This window comes from Asterias rubens, chromosome 8 (genome assembly GCF_902459465.1).
Source record: "Asterias rubens chromosome 8, eAstRub1.3, whole genome shotgun sequence".
In the NCBI taxonomy this organism is placed as follows: domain Eukaryota; kingdom Metazoa; phylum Echinodermata; class Asteroidea; order Forcipulatida; family Asteriidae; genus Asterias; species Asterias rubens.
Window position 1 is genome coordinate 17,862,379 of NC_047069.1, and position 18,073 is coordinate 17,880,451.

General features: G+C 38.4%; 1 protein-coding gene across 1 annotated transcript; it reads left to right on the plus strand.

Annotated features, from left to right (window-relative positions):
- Positions 1–3,182: 3,182 nt before the first annotated feature.
- LOC117293194 (97 kDa heat shock protein-like) lies at positions 3,183–17,914 on the plus strand (the record flags this gene model as incomplete). Its single annotated transcript, XM_033775413.1, is given in 8 exon segments — positions 3,183–3,537; positions 8,993–9,050; positions 11,405–11,545; positions 12,312–12,434; positions 13,610–13,709; positions 15,434–15,567; positions 16,552–16,796; positions 17,838–17,914. Coding segments are annotated over 8 exon segments (985 nt in total), but the record flags the coding sequence as incomplete, so codon positions are not given.
- Between the last annotated feature and the right edge of the window lie 159 nt (positions 17,915–18,073).

Genomic DNA, 18,073 nt, shown 5'->3' on the forward strand with positions numbered 1-18,073 from the left:
TAACAACATCTTTAAGACTACAATATAGTTTCAAATATTGGCATTTGAACAAAAGCGTTCTGCTGTGTAAGACTGTTGTGAGTCTCCGGCCAATGTTGGTGTCAAAACAATTGGTATTTAGAGGATAAAGCAACCATATAGACCTTTACCATGGTGGTGCAGCCATCTTGATTTTTTTCTCGTTAAAAACAGTGTAACCAAATTGAGGCTGGAAGAGCCAAAAGTCTGGTTCCTTGATAAAGGTTTATCTGATACACATTCAGGGCTTCTAGGTTCTCTTTCTCTAGATAAACACTGTTTACATGTACATGTAATTCTGTCTTGTAAAATCAATTATTTGTAAAGAAATGTCTCAAAAGATATGAGACTTTTTTGAAGAAAACAAATGTTTATTACACAGTATGTTAATTGCATTTATAAGTTGCAGACTGGTGGCTTTGTTATGGTAGTTCTGTAATTTTTTTAAACAAATTAATTCAATGTTTTTAGTTCAAAATGGTTTTGTTATAGATCTTAAAGGCACTTGACACTATTGGGAATTACTCAAAATAATTGTTGGCATAAAAACTTACTTGGCAACGATCAATGAAGAGCTGTTGATGGTAAAAAACAATGTGAGAAACTGCTCCCTCTGAAGTAACTTAGGCCGTGTCCGAAACGGCGGCTTCGGCTACAGCTACGGCTAGATCGCGCGCGTCTGCCTATTCTTCAACACTGGTAGACGCGCTGATCTAGACGTAGCTGTAGCCGAAGTCGTCAGTTCGGACACGGCCATAGTTTCCACTAAAATATTTGAATTTGATTTTGAGACCTCAAAATTAGATTTTAAAGTCTCAAAATCAAGCATCTGAAAGCACTAAACTTTGTGTGACAAGGGTGTTTTTTCTTCCATTATTATATCGCAACTTCAAATTGAGCTCAAATTTTCACAGGTTTGTTATTTTATGCTTATGTTGAGACTTGAGGTACACCAAGTGAAAAGACTAGTCTTTGACAATTACCAATAATGTCCAGTGTCTTTAACAAAGTTGGTTCTAATTGGGAAACAATGCCTGTTTTACTCTAATGATAGGTTATGTTTTAAATTATATTAAAACTGTTAATTTGTTAATTTCAAAATTTGCAAGGATCTTAAGCGGCCATTTTCTGTAACAATATTTTCTTTTTCAGCAATCAGCACATAAACAAGTTCTAAATTACTAACAGAAAGTTTTCTCAAGAATTTGACTTCATAGTGCCATCTTGCTTAATGGTAGAGTGATTTAAAATATTCTATAAAACAGCCAATTCAGCCAAAACAAAAAATATCAAAACAAATATCTGAATCAAAAATATCAAATACAAAATCTGTTATCATCATGAACTATTTTCGGAAAAAGGACACTGGATTTATGACAGCTGGGGAAGTGTCCACATGCATGGGGGACAGGAAGACCTGGAGAAACCTCAGCCGTAACATCATTGACCGAGCACACCACTCAAAGTAGAAGAAGTAAGATTACTTGTGCTGTTGTGCAAACATAATTAAAAATTGTTGTTTGTTTAGCTGATCTTCCCAGAAAGGGAAATTGGGAAAAGCTCTCATTACAATAATAGACAATTTCTCTCATACAAACATGAGTTTTATGCGATTATTGCACCAAGTCACTTAATTTGGACTCGATGACATCACTTAGTCTAGTCATTGAAATCAGACTAGTGGTTAGATTGGCTGTATTCGAAGTCACAGCCGTGAAAAAATGAAAGGCAGTCTATAACAACTTGACCACAGTGACATGCGCAGCATAAGCTAAAACTTCTTAGGCAAAGTATAAACCCCAAACTGGGAAAGGAAAATCAGCAGTTGAAAACCATTTTGCGCATGTCATTAGGCCGGACAGTTTAGGTGCACTGTTTATTAATGCTGTTGTCCGTTTGTCGCTGGAAAGTTGCTTTATATGAGCCCTATATTGTAAAAAAAAAAATTAAAGTTATGTATTCATTGTATACAAACTTGACAGTTTGGAAACATTTTGTAATTATTTTGTAATTGAAACAAAAATTGTCTACCCTTCAAAATTTGACTCAATTTAATTTTTGCTGTCCACAATTTCCTCAAATTCAAATTGAGTTCAATAACAAATTTCATTCATGGTCACTTAATATTTTAGTTCATTGAAGTTCAACCAACTTTGATGAACTTAATTCTGCCTCATAAGAAAGTTTTGTTTTTCGTTATTCTATTAAAGATCCAAGAGAATACGTTTTTTACATGGTAGTTTTTTTCCCCGAGTAGATAAAAACAAAAGGATAGAAAGGAAGCCACTATTGTGTCTTGTTTGTATTTCTTTGATCCAAACCAATTTTTTATTTATTTAGTGGACCCTTTTCTTAAAGGCAGTGGACACTATTGGTAATTACTCAAAATAATTATTGGCATGATACCTCTCTTCGTGACGAGTAATGGGGAGAGATTGATGGTATAAAACATTGTGAGAAACGGCTCCCTCTGAAGTGCCATAGTTTTCGAGAAAGAAGTAATTTACCACGAGTTTACAACTTGAGGTCTCGAAATCAACCATCTAAATGCACACAACTTCGTGTGACAAGGGTTATTTTTCTTTCATTATTATCTCGCAACTTCGATGACCGATTGAGCTCAAATTTTCACAGGTTTGTTATTTTATGCATAATAATGATTAGATACACCAACTGAGAAGGCTAGTCTTTGACAATTACCAATAGTGTCCACTGTCTTTAAATCTGTGTCATGGGTTTGGATTGTTATGTGGGGGGGGGGGGGCATGACGGATAGCTTTCTAGGAAAAATAAATTATTGGGCTGCCTAAATATGAAATGTCAATGGATACAAAAGGAACTTTCTGGAATGTGCGGGCGTTCTGTAGACAAAAGAAAACGCCCTCTGTTGTCAATTTTCATGGAGTCAGTGTTGTCATTGCACAATCTTGCTAATTTTGTCATTATAATAACAGGGAAAAATGATAATGCGTTATTAGATATTCAGCTTTTATCTCCTTTGTGTTGTAAAGAAATCATGAATTATACTTTAAATTGTTGACAATTCAATTTTAAAACCTTTAGCATACGATGAAATGGCCTTTAAATTATGCATGACGTCAATTTACAACAGACCACATGGCCAAGAAAATCAACTGGCTCCGCGCTGAAACGTACACGCTTTTTGGTAGCTCATATCGACGGGAACCAGTCAGTAGGTCGATCGGTCGAAGTGTGCGTTGTGCACACGGGTCAAAAGTAAAGCAAGGCGGACATGCGTAAATGAATGCGAAGAATTTTCTAGACATGTGCCGGTAGCTTCATTCAGAGAGAACTGGCGTCAAATTCACACAAATGTTGTAATTTTGTACAGTATTTATTTCCGCAAACAAGGTAGCACATCTTCCTAGTATTTTTTATAAGTGTCTTTAGCATGGCCGTGGTTGGTTTTGACGTCGGGAATAGCTCGGCTTACATCGCGGTTGCACGAGGTGGTGGGATCGAAACGATAGCTAACGAAGACAGCGACCGGCGAACACCGTAAGTTGAATTTTACCGGCTTCCGCCCCTTCAAGAGTAGTCGAGCCTGACAGGCTTGGTTCATGAAAAGTCATATTTTAATTCATGTTGGTTAATAAGACGTTGATGTAATTTTAAAGACAGAAAATTAGGAAAATTACTATAAATAAATTTCATCAACCTTTCTCTTTTGTTTGAATTATCTGAATTATCAAACAATGTGTTTCAATCATTGTTTTTGGTCAAACTCAAATCAATTCAAAGGGAAGATTTAAAGACTGAAACGGAAAAGTGGCAGTTCTTCTTACTCCTTCCTTCATTTTGATTGGCTAGTCATAAACGTTTGTGAATAGATAACATTCTCAACTTAAATAAGGCAAAAGGGAAAAGGATAACTTTCCGTATGGTATATGGCGCCACCACTTTTTCACTCATTTTTACAAAAAGGGATATCTCATTGAGGTAAATTAGATACTATATTATTTCATATCGAGTGAAAAAGTGGTGGCGCCATACGGAAACTTTTCCAGGGAAAAAAGAACAAACACATTTTTTGTCATAATATAGGCCTATTTAATTTCGAAATTGTCTTTTTGATAAAACAAGAGTCTTTGCAATTTACGGTGTCGCCCACACACCCTTATTACGGCTTTTCCTCCACAGCAAATTGTTTATCCCTCTGGTTGAAATGCCTGACTCTGTGATAAGCAACTGGTTCCAGACCTCCTGACCCTGAAGCCTAATTGATCTTGCAATGCAAGGTGGATGTCGGACTATAAAACTCTAAATAAATAGAATAAAAAGCCTGAGTGAGATATTATAGTCCAACACCAATCTTAAAAAATGTCTGCTTCTTAAAGCCATTATACACTTTCGGTAAACAGTATTGTCCAAGTCCCACACTTCGTGTATCACAACCTATACATAAAACAACAAACCTGCGAAAATTTAGGCTCAATCGGTCATCGGAGTCGGGAGAAAATAATGGGAAAACCCACTCTTGTTTCTGCGCGTTTTGCCGTGTCATGACATGTGTTTAAAATAAATCCGTAATTCTCGCTATTGAGAATTTATATTGTTTTACCGTCATCTCAAAAATTAAAGCATTTCATAGCCTTGATCAAGGCTGTGTAGACAATTACTCTAGCTAAAACCATAGAGCAAGGATTAAACCTCAGCTGCCTGAATGCGATATAATACAACCAGTCCCCCGACTGACTCTAAAAAGAATAGCACACCGCACTCTCTCACGCACCACACATGTCAGCGCCTGTACATTGTACATGTACGCAGCCCCCCACACACACCGCTATTCCACACACCGCTATCGCCCACAACCCTAGCCCGTGAGCCGTCAGGCTCACAGCCTTGACGATCTTGTAAACCGAGTGGCTTATGTGTTTCATTGTTTTTCTTCGCAAATCCGTGGAAAATGGGGGGGGTGAGTGGATATGCAAAGATTTATTTCATGAATAATACATCATTCCTAATAGCCAATCAGACACCATTATTGTTGGTCTAGAGGAAATGGATATGAATCTTTAATTTACAGCCGTCCAATCAGCTGCACAAAATTTGACCTTTATCCCAGACCGCCCCAATGGGAATCGCGTCGTCGTCATTATATTCAAACATGACCACTTCCAATGGCCAATCAAGAGCCTTTTATTACAAGTAGAGCACGCTCATTACCGTAACCGCAAGACCCAGAAGTGTACAAGATCGTCAAGGCTGTGAGCCTGACGGCTCACGTGCTAGGATTGTGGGCGATATCGGTGTGTTGAATAGCGGACGTGTGTGTTGGACTGTGGAAACAGAGCTGTTGTGTGCTTCCTTGGGTGAAAGCGTGGTGTGCTATTTAAAGACAGTCGGGGGGGACCGGAACAGGAGTTGCATTGCATTCGGGCATCGCATTCGTGCGGCTGTGGTTATGCACATTTTTAGCTTTAAAGTAAGCAACCTATTACACAGCCTTGATCAAGGCTAAGCATTTCATGGACTAATATTTCAAGAGAAGTCTTTCACCACTACCTTCTGTAAACCCTGTAAATTATTTGTAAATCTGTGAACCTTTTTTGTTTTTTCTGTACCGAAAGGGTCCAATGGCTTTAAGGCAAGGTTTCCATCAAAAAATCATAGCATTAGGACTTGGGACTTTTGGTGGTTGTAAACATTTTTTAGTGGATTAAAAATGTAGAACACTGGGGATTCTCACAAAAAGCTACCGAAAAACTACTGCCAAATACTGCGACGGACAGGACAGGAGATTGTGTTCTCACTGCTCGATGTTTAAAACACATTTATAAATAAGTATCTAAACACCTGATCACGCTGGTGACAAGCATATTCAAAGTCTGACTGTTTTTCAGTGTTTTTGTGTGATTTGGGAAGTTTTGCCTTAAGTTTTCCTGTGGTTTCTGTTAGTTTTCCAGTGTGTTGTGACACTAGTTATCACTCACAGTTGAAGAAAGAAAAAAAACATTATTAAAGGAACACGTTGCCTTGGATCGGTCGAGTTGGTCTTTGAAAAGCGTTTGTAACCGTTTGTTATAAAATGCATATGATTAGAAAGATATTTTAAAAGTAGAATATAATGATCCACACAAGTATCACTCTAAATTGCGTGGTTTTCCTCTTACCTCGTCGACAAACACGGTCGGCCATTTATGGGAGTCAAATTTTTGACTCCCATAAATGGCCGACCGTGTTAGTTTGCAAAGTTCGGAAAACCACGCAATTTCGAGGCAAATACAGCCCTGATACTTCGGCTTTTAAGGGGCACGGCAGTTTTGCCTTGACTTTTTGTAAAAATTTAGGGCACCAAGGCAATTTTCAAAAATTTGGAAGGGCATCACGGCAATCATAAAAAGTTGCGAAGGGCACGACGGCAGTTTGAAAAAAAACCTCCGAGAATGCCTGTAAAAAATAGTTCTTCCAATTTTTTCATTTTCTAACTGTTACCCAATGAAAAAAGAAAGCATTCATCTAATTCAACAAAATAAAGAACAACTACTTACAATACACAATAAATAAGTTTTGTTCATACGTAATTGGTCATGCACGTTGTGTAGTTTTTCGTAGAGACGCTAAAATTCCAACGTAACTGCTCCATTTTGACACGTTGTTGACAGAATAAATGCATGCGGTGCGCGACGCCTATGCTGTACATGATGGTACATCAATGTACCAAGCATGGGGAAAAACACTATCCCAGCATGCAAAGACACGTCGATCCTTTTTATCAAGGCGTTTAGCGTTGGTTCGCGAATTTTACCACTAGAGGCAATTAATCTCACGCTATCGCTCTGTTCCAAAACGCCCTCTAGCGTTCGATGTTTCGAGTATTTTTTTGTCGCACGCAAAGAACAACGACTAACGGGCCTGAAATCTGCTGTTGTGCCTTACGTGCGTGAAATTGGGGTCTATTTCGTTGCGTGAAACTTACACAGACAGCGGGACTTTTTGGCTTATTTTCGAACTTTGACAACGTTGAATATAATTTGTTTTCGGGAGGAAGGGCACGGCGACAATGATGAGAAAAGGGCACGGCAATCATTGCCGTGAAAAATTGGGTTTTTGAAGGGCATTGCGGCAATCGGTAGGGGCAACGACGGCAATTGCCGTCGTTGCCGTCGTGAAGTATCAGGGCTGCAAATATGTGTGGATCATTGTATTCTACTTTTAAAACATCTTTCCAACCATATGCATTTTATAACAAATGGTTACAAAACGCTTTTTATAGACCAACTCGTCCGATCCAAGGCAACGTGTTCCTTTAAAGCCATTGGACCCTTTCGGTACAGAAAAAAAAAAAAAGTTCACAGATTTACAAATAACTTACAGGGTTTACAGAAGGTAGTGGTGAAATACTTCTCTTGAAATATTATTCCATTAAATGCTTTACTTTTTGAGAAAACTGTAAAACAATACCAATTCTCGTTAACGAGAATTACGGATTTATTTTAAACACATGTCATGATACGGCGAAACGTGCGGAAACAATGGTGGGTTTTCCCGTTATTTTCTCCCGACTCCGATCACCGATTAAGCCCAAATTTTCACAGGTTTGTTATTTGATATAGAAGTTGTGATACACGAAGTGTGGGCCTTGGACAATACTGTTTACCGAAAGGGTCCAATGGCTTTGAAGAAATGAAATTTCTTTGTGTAGTTGGGCCAAGCAGGGAACAAGTTGTCTAGTTCATTGACCAGGGCTGTATGCTTCGTTTTTGAAAGGGCAAGGGCACCAAGGCATTTTCATTTTTATGAGAAAATTGTAAATTTCTACTGGAGCATTTCAAGGGCACCAAGGCATTGACAAGGGGCAATGGAGGCAATCGCCTCCGCTGCTTCCCTGAAGTGTCAGGCCTGATTGACCATTGAATGATAACCTAAAAGTGTCTTGTTGAAGACTGCAGGCCTGTATGCTTCGTTTTTGAAAGGGCAAGGGCATCTTCCCTTTGGAGAGTGTACACTTCTACTGGAGCATTTCAAGGCATCGACCAGGGGCACAGAGGCAACTGCCTCCGTTGCCTCTGTTGCCTCCGTGAAGTATGGGGCCTGAGACTGATCAGTTACACGCATGTTATGTGCATAACCAAAAGGTCAACTAGAGGTTTGAAAGACACAGAAGGCATGACTCTTGTCTTGTCTGTCAGAATATGATACAAGCAACAATGACAATTTTGTACTTAAAGGGAAAGTATCCCTTTGTTTTGTTAACCGTTTGACCCTATATAGATGGGGATACAGTAAAACTAATATGTGGAAGTTTCATTTCAAAAGGGTTGTATCGTTTTTGAGACATTGCTGAATATCTGGAGCCGTAAAGTTGACAAAGGAGAATAATCTGTACTAGACAACCTGAAAAAAAATTAATGCATGAAACATTTCTCAGATTTATAGAAAGGTTTTGCGGTAACACCATGTAATGACTATCTCTAATGAGTTGGGGTGGTTCTAAAAAGAACCGTTGGTTTCAAATTGACGTTTCGATCAGTATGCTCTGATCGTCTTCTGGAGAAAAAAGAATATGACACAAGCAACAATGACAATTTTTTACTTAAATATCCCTTTGTTTTGTTAACCGTTTCTAAAACCACCTTCCCTTTAAAGGGAATTGTTTCTCAAAATGTTAAGCTATCAACAGCTGCAATGCTTGTTACAATTAAGTAAGTTCTGATGGTTATTAACTTTTGAAGTAATTACCAAAGGTGTACCATCCCTTTAAATATAATCATTCTGGAATCAAGGTTAATCTATCAATAGAAATTATCATGCCTGGGCGGATAAATGGAGCCTGTCCATTATTATGATAGTTTGTTGTTTTTGGAACACTTGCTTCGCAACAATGGGTTGACAAAAATGAAGTTTCTAAGAATGTGCATTGAACTGTTGCTGACTTTCTTTGAGACACGCAGCTTTTTTCATTATGTAAATTGATCTTCTTCATTTTTTGTTTTTCTTGTTTGTGCAGGACAATTGTGAGTTTTGGAGACCATAATCGTATGCTTGGATCTGCAGGAAAGACACAGGTTTGTAATGGGTCATTGTCTTGGACTGTTTCCCCCACACCGCCCCCCCCCCTAAAAAAAAAAGGGACAACACAAAACCACCAAGACAAATTAGTTAGCACTTAATTTAGTGACGACTTTTATCACGGTTGCTTCTTCTTTGTGGGGCCTCCCTCAGACATTGATCAAGGCAAAACAATCAAGGTTTTAGCCAGGATTTGATGTAAGTGTGTCAAAAGCTGATCAGCTGGTTTGCTCTTTTATTTTCAAAACAGTGCCTAAGAAAACTGAAAAGCACTTTACAAAAGTTAAAGAGAGATTGACCATTTCCTCTTTTTTTGCAATTACAGTCGACTCCCCTTATAACGAGGTCCGCCGGACTGGCCCATTTTCCTCGTATTATCCGAATCTCGTCTTAAACGCAGCTCGCTAAATATAGATACATACGTCATCATTGTGCATGCACACAACACGTGTACATGTACTTGCATATACATGACATAATGGCCGCACGTGTGTACATAGATGCATTCTGCGTGTGTGCGGTGTACTGCACAAACCAGCACAACGTGGGGCTTATAAAACTGTTTTAACTAAGTTAGTTTAGTTTTAAATTCAATTTTAAAATCAATTTACATTTACAAGATTGAAAAAAAGTGTAAGATTTTAACTTGCGTTCATGTTTTGGGCAGTTTCTCTTTGGTGGTCGGCAGTTTATTGCCAATGCAATAAACAAATAGAGTCTTGGTTTTCATTGGTAATGCTCGTAATGGGTCTCCCAAATTACCTCGTTATAACCGTGTTCTCGCTACTACCGTGCTCGTATAATCAGTATTTTAATGCGTTGAAACACGCATGGGGCCGTTCGGGACCGGCAAAAAACCTCGTATCAACCGGAACCTCGTAACATGCGAGCTCGTAATAGCAGGAGTCGACTGTAGTAAGTCGTATGTCTTAAAAGCAGTGGACACTACCGGAAATTACTCAAAATAATCATCATAAAACCTTTCTTGATTACGAGTAATGGGGAGAGGTTGATAGTATAAAACTCTGTGAGAAACAGCTCCCTCTAAATTGATGTAGTTTTTGAGAAAGAAGTAATTTTTCACGAATTTGATTTTGAGACCTCAAGTTTAGAATTTGAGGTCTTGAAATCAAGCATAAGAAAGCACACGCCTTCGTGTGACAAAGGTGTTTTTCTTTCATTGTTATCTCGTCACTTCGACGACCGATTGAGCTCAAATTTTCACAGGTTTGTTATTTTATGCATATGTTGAGATACACTAACTGTGAAGACTAGTCTTTGACAATTACCAATAGTGTCCACTGTCTTTAAATTTATAAACACGGTGTCCAAAAGACTTACAGACACCCTCCAGGGCTCGAATTTCACCCTGGACCGCAGGCCCGAGGCCAGTGATTTTAGCTTCGGTCCAGTAAACTTTATGCCGAACAAGTCCGGCAGTCTTGTGTGTTTTTTTTATGCATACTAATATAGTTACTATTACAAATAATTATATGAAATATATTATCTTTCATTAAAAAATGTATTTCAATCTCATTTAAAATAAAAGTTTTTGTTTTACTTGTCGTCAAATCAGTGTTCTGAGCACGCCTGCGGAACGTCAATCTGTCCTTTTTTAACGTGCATCAGGCTGCATACAAGTTTTCCATTCAGTTTACTCATGCCCACACCTTGTACATCTAGTCTCAAACCATTTATGTTTATGCACCCGGGGAGTGAGCGAGCGGGGACGAGGGAGTGATGTGTTGGTACCCGGCGCGGTGGCACACCTTAGTACAGCGACGTTTGTTTACCACTGACCATGTGTAAAGTCTGATACCTTACAAAGGAGTGTTGAATTTGCATTAAGAAGGTCTGGTTGCCATACCACACATACCCGTGTTGCATGGATTAAAAGTAAGGTCTTGTTGCCAAACGTCTTGCTAAGTATGGCTACCAACAGTGATGAGCTTCTGACTACTGCTGTCAAATTTTTGGTCAATCTTTTTATGACGATCTTTTTATGAATGCTGCACGTTGCAGTGTTTTGTTGGTGATTTGCCTGTCAAATCGGATTTTTTTTTTTTTTGAGGCGGCGAGAATGACGTGAAGTAGGTATATGGAACTTTATTGATTGGGTTTCACAGCAAAAAAAAGCCTCCTAAGGGATAAAAAAGGCCTGCTGTTCTATAGTGTTATCTTTTTTTTGCTTCCTGATAAAATTTTGGTCTTGTAAAAAATCTTCCGGTCCAGTAAAAATTCTGAGCAACAAGCCCTGCGGTCTTGTGGATTTTTTCCCCAAATTCGAGCCCTGCCCTCTGTCCAACACTTTGACAACTATATGTTTTTTCTTTTCTTCTCTTCCTGGTAGGTTATCTCAAATTATAAAAATACAGTCACAGCCTTCAAGCGTCTTGTTGGGCGTAAGTATGATGACCCTTTGGTACAAGCAGAACTTCCTAGGATGCTCAATGAGGTAGTCAGGACACCAGATGGAGGTGTTGGAGTTAAGGTAAGCGCTTGATGCTAGGGATGTTGAAGACTTCTACTTTGTTTAATCACAAAATTGCACGCCTGGAATTTCATCTTTGAGAGGGCAAGGCCGTTTTCAGTTTTCAATAAGGGCACTTCCATTGGAAAATCTTAAAAGTTTATGGGACATGTTAGTGGAGGCACTAAGGCCAAGACCAGGGTAACAAAGGCCATTGCATCCGTGGTATGCATTCTAGGATTTGATACTGCATGGACCAAAGTTTGACGTTCACTTTTTCAGTGACAAGATTGAAGTAAAGTTTAAAATATTTCAAACATTTGTAGTTCATTGGAGTCTAATATGCACAATTTCTGCTGTTCTTTTTCAATCCATGAGATAGGAACATTCATAATGTGTGCCAAATTAAAGATGTGAGATGCTTTTGGCCGTCAGACCAACACGTGGTTGACTGTCACTTAATACTTACCGACAAAGTTCAAATTTATCATGAGCACCAAACCTGGAATTTCATCTTTGAGCTTGTTGGTTCTTTTAGAATCAATGCTACTCAAAAGAGATTTACACATGGTGCTACTGCAAACCTCAGGTAACTCGTACTCCCACCATGCAAAGTTTCAAATTCTACATAGTGGACGGTGTCACCGTAATGTATATTCATCACTGCAATAACCTATATTTCTGAAAGTTTGTATATTTTCAGCGCCTTGAGTGTCTTGTTGGGTAGATACGTGCGCTATATAAGACTACAATATTATTATTTTATTTATTTCATTTGACTATTCAGGTGCAGTATATGGGCGAGAAGGAGACTTTCACCCCAGAGCAGCTCTACGCCATGTTCCTCACAAAACTCAAAATGACTGCCGAAGCTAGTCTCCAGACAAAGGTCGTCGATTTTGTTCTGTCGGTAAGTAGTTGCAATTTTCTTGATTTTTTTTTTATTGACAAGGGGTGAGAAAGTTTTGTGCGAGTTTTGTTTTTAGAGTTTTGTAAAATCCTCAAAAAGCTGGTCATTTTAGGTTTTCCCCCCATGTGCACCATTTCTGTTGTTCATTTCATTCAATGAGATTGGAACATTCTAATGTGTGCGAAAGTAAAGTTGTGAGAAGCTTTTGGCCGTCAGACCAACACGTGGTTGACTGTCACTGAATGCTTACGGACAATCCTGTAAAATTATTCACGAATTGTAATTCTTGGAAAAACTGAACAGTTTTACCGATAATCCCCCTGAATTAAATTAAGAATTGTAAACAACTTGTGAAATAATATTTGACACAGGATAATAATAGTATTGTAATAATATAAACTTTGATTTATTGGGCTCTTTCTAATTACAAACAACAATAATATAAAGAGGACAAGTCGATCTCCAAGGATCGGTCTCCATAGGTATGCATATATAACAGGCCTGTGAAATCTCCGCTTTAAAGCAGATTACCGCTCTTTTTAATTTTCCCAGTCCGCATTGTTCTTTGGTGCCACTTTTTTCGGGAATCGGGAAGCACTTTAATTGCGATTTGATTTTGAAATGTGAGCTGGGGGCTAGACCCAGTACAATGCTCTGTGTTGGTCTTTCATTGGAGCCGTTGTTGTTAATTTTTCGTTTAGCACGATGTATATTTTACATGTACTTCAATGCCATTGTTCCATTGCACCAATAGAAGGCGCTTTACTAAAAAGGCAACACCTTGAGACAAGATTAGGCACACATGGTTTTCCCACACGTGACAAACGTTGTGTACGGTGGGTATTTTTTTGCGACAAGTAAAATAAATGGCAGTCGACGACGAGGACTCATTGCGCTTGTGGATTTATTCATAAAGGAATGCTACAAAAATATCTTGAAAATGATGATGTACAACACATTGTTACATGTAAGAATTGTGGCCTATGTTTCTGTGAATGTGTTGTCTACGCTTCAGTTTTTAATTAAAGCCTTTTATTACGTTCGTAGTGCTGGCCCAAAATCCGGACAACAATTTTCCTTAGCACCATGTGTATATCTGTTTTGATTCGTCTTGGTTTTGACAACTCAAGATTGTTCACTTTATTTTTCCCCTTCCTTATCCGTTAATAACACAGGTACCACAGTATTACACTAACGTAGAAAGGAAAAGTATACTCGATGTTGCTTCAATAGCTGGTATGAACTGCCTAAGAATTATCAATGACACAACTGCCGGTAAGCTTCACCTTTTACAAACACTGCTTTCAGTTTATCTTGTCAGCAAAAAATGCCCTGATTATAAAGACTCTGTCCTTATTATGTTTAAAAATTCTGAATGTCTCCCCGATTGTTGCACATAATCTCCCTGGTTGCTAGATGCAAATGTTGGCAGCTTTTATACTGACAATGGTTGAGAACATTATCATAACTAATTGTTATACCTCGCTAACAAACTGTGAAGTTTGATTGGTCGAGAACCAACCATGTGACATGCAACAAAAACGCATGTACCATGGCTGCACAGCGCGGCGGGTAATATGAGTGATGTAAACAGGTGTACATTACCTCGATCGTTCCCACCGTTGGTCGGTTTCCAGCGCTTGGTACGAAACATCCGCGGGTTTGAGGGAACAGTGAAGAATTATTTCTTAATTGACCAACTCAACTGTTCGTCTGCTTATTAAACTATGCATACTCCGTCATAATAATGTTTGAAGATGACAACAGAACTTAGAGAAGAGGAATAATGTTACCAAGGTATAACAAAACAATTTTTGCATGCTGTGATTGGGGTCCATGGGTTTTGTACACCCTCAGGGGTAAATGGCACCCTCGGCTTCGCCTCAAGTGCCATCCCCCTTGGGTGTACAAAACACCATGGACCCCGTCACAGCGTGCAACAATTGTATAATGTAGCCCTGTTTACGGCTTCTCCATTGAATCACTTTGGGCAATGGCTCTACTCTCTACATCAACATGTGTGTGGGTTGCTTGAGTGGAGAAACCTGCTGACAGTAGGAGTGTTAACACTTTCAGTGCCAAGGTCGTACATGTACGATTTACTTTATGGAATCAAAAAGTGTCATCAATCGTGTCGTACATGTACGACTCATATATACATGTTATCACGAGAGGCCATTATCACTCTAACAAGTAATACTATTGACTTTGGAATGTACCAAGGCAACACAAATAAGCAGGGTACATTTTGTTTGGTGAGAAAGTCTTACTTATTTATTTTCTACAGAATTAAAAAAAAAACTCAAAAAGTTGGGCATTGGTTCAACTCTCAAACAGGACAATAAAAAAGAGACCATTTATTATGTTGTGTTAAAAATAATAAACAAAGAATCTTAGTTTTTCTTTTTTCTTTTCCAGTCCATGTGCACCTTTTCTGCTGTTCATTTCATTCAATGAGATTGGAACATTCTAATGCGTGCGAAAGTAAAGTTGTGAGAAGCTTTTGGCCGTCAGACCAACACGTGGTTGACTGTCACTGAATGCTTACCGACAATCCTGTAAAATTATTCACGAGTTGTAATTCTTGGAAACTGAACAGTTTTAGGAACAGCCTTGAATACTTGCCCAACTTATTAGGAAATTTTCTTGGATATTACTGGAAGGTGTAGACATAAAACTCTGATACCACAAAATATTCTAATGTGTGCCAGAGTAAAGTGTGAGATGCTTTTGATCTTGTACCAAGGTTTTTTATTTAATCTTTTCTATTTCCCGCCTTCGTGCATCAGTACTTATGAGCAAGCAGCATCAGAGTCCAGCTTGATCTCCAGAAGATGATCAGAGCACACCGATCAAAACGTTGAAACCAACGGTTCTTTTCAGAACCACCCCAACTCATTTAGAGATTATCATTACCTGGTGTTACCTCAAACCTTTCTGTATCGTATTTCCACCATTCCAAGTTTCAAATCCTACTCATCTTTTCTTATCCTCATCAGCTGCCTTGGCCTATGGTATCTACAAGCAAGATTTACCAGCACCTGAAGAGAAACCTAGAGTGGTTGTATTCGTGGATATGGGTAGTGCATCTCTTCAAGTCTCTGTATGTGCATTCAACAAAGGAAAATTAAAGGTATGTGGAGCCAATGTAGTCGGCGAGGATCAGGGGCAACATTTCATGGAACAGCTTCAGCAGAAAATGTTGCTAAACAATTTTCTGGTTAACAAAAAATAAGCAGGATACCAGTCATAAATGGTACATGTGACATTGTTTTTTAGCTGGTAACCTTATTTTGATCAGCATACATGTTTTGTTGTGCTTAGCTACTTATGGTGCTTAAGCATGTTATCACGAGAGGCTATTATCGCTCTTACAAGAAATACTCTTGACTTGGGGATGTACCAAGGCAACAGGGTACATTTTGTTTTTTCTACAGAATTTAAAAAAAACCTCAAAAAGTTGGGCATTAGTTCAAAACTCAAGTGGGACAATAAAAAAGAGACCATTTATTATTATTATTATTATTTTTTTTTATTCATCGAAGAATCTTAGACTTTTTTCTTCTTTTCCAGTTCATGTGCACCATTTCTGCTGTTTATTTCATTCAATGAAATACGAACATTCTAATGTGTGCGAAAGTAAAGTTGTGAGAAGCTTTTGGCCGTCAGACTAACACGTGGTTGACTGTCACTGAATGCTTACAGACAATCCTGTAAAATTATTCACGAATTGTAATTCTTGGAAAAACTGAACAGTTTTAGGAACAGCCTTGAATACTTAGATACTTATGGTGCTTAAGCAGCTCTATGAAATTACATGTAGGCCCATACTGAAAACATCCAACCTGAGGGATCTCTCTCGCTTACATGTTGTTGTTAATACTCATGTGATTATTAATCCATTGGGAGTGTTTGTTTGTGCAGATCACTTTTACTAAATAACACCATGTCATGTACCTCGATTTCCATAACTTGACTGTATGCCCCATAACAAGTTTGTTTGCTTTGCTTTTAAGCAAAATACTTATTTCTGTAATGAAGCACACTAGAGTTGCCCATGTGAGGATAAGAGGGTTAAATTCGTGTTTGTTACAAATTTAAAATCTCCTCCCTCCAGGTTCTCAACGTAGGCAGTGAGACCTGTCTAGGTGGCCGAGATTTCGACCAAGTCATCGCCGATCATTTCGTGGAGGAGTTCAAGACAAAGTATCGCATCGACATTCGGGAAAACGCCCGTGCTCTCCTTAGACTCACGCAGGAATGTGAAAAACTGAAGAAACTGATGAGCGCCAACGCCACAGAGATTCCCATGAACATTGAGAGTATAATGAATGATCGGGATGTCTCCGGCCGGATGAAGAGGTAGGTGACATTTTGGCAGCGGTCTTCCTTAAAGGCAGTGGACACTATTGGTAATTGTCAAAGACTAGCCTTCACAGTTGGTGTATTACAACATATGCATAAAATAACTGTGAAAATTTGAGCTCAATCGGTCATTGAACTTGCGAGATAATAATGAAAGACAAAAACACCCTTGTCACACGAAGTTGTGTGCGTTCAATCAAATTCGTGGAAAATTACTTCTTTCTCGAAAACTATGGCACTTCAGAGGGAGCCGTTTCTCACAATGTTTTATACCATCAACCTCTCCCCATTACTCGTCACCAAAAAAGGTTTTATGCTAATAAATATTTAGAGTAATTACCAATAGTGTCCACTGCCTTTAAGTAACATTGTTCCACTAACTAAATGCCAGTTATAACTTCTGAGGACCTGGGCCTAATTTCATAAAGATGCTTCAGCACAAAAATTAGCTACGCACAACAAAGTTATGCTTACTAGAAAAAGGTTACCAGCCACAATAGCATGTCTCATGTACAATTTATGATTGATGTCCTGCTCAATTCTGCTAAGCAAAAATTATTTAGAAATATTGTCTGCTTAAGCAGCTCTATGAACTTAGGTCCAGTCAAAATTCTGGCTAACTGGTCCTGCATGGCTAGTTCATTGCTAGAAGAAGCTTTTAAAATTAGATTTTTGTCATTTTAAACTGTTTTCAAAATAAACACAAAATAGACACTTGTCCACTCTGAAAACAAAAATTCTTCTAGAAAACCTTTTAAACATTATGGACCACTCAATCTAGACACCAACCTTGGCTGCTATGACACAACCTTGCCTCATTTGGACAAACGGAGCATGCTTTGAAAGGTCCTACAATTATCCACATTGGACTCCTATATCAAATGTGAGCGTCACAGCTGTATAATGTCAAAATAAAGGATTACACACGAAGAGGTTTCCACAATCACATGGCAAGGATCTGTGTGTTAGATACATTTCAAAAATGCGTATATTGCAATATGTAATTGTTTTGTGTTTTTTGTATTTTCTTTTGCACAGAGCTGATTTTGAAAATCTGGCAGCCAATCTATTAAAGAGAATTGAGAACACACTCAAATCAGTTCAGACTCAGATAAGTAAGTTGTCATCTCTTTTTAATCCCTTTGTTTTCACCACCAATAATGAGTCTCACCCTAGTCCAAAAACACTTTTCATAAACAGCTAAAACTATTTTGTTGTTGTTAATGTATCGCCCAACATCCACAAACATACCAAAACCCAAACATTTTGTTTGA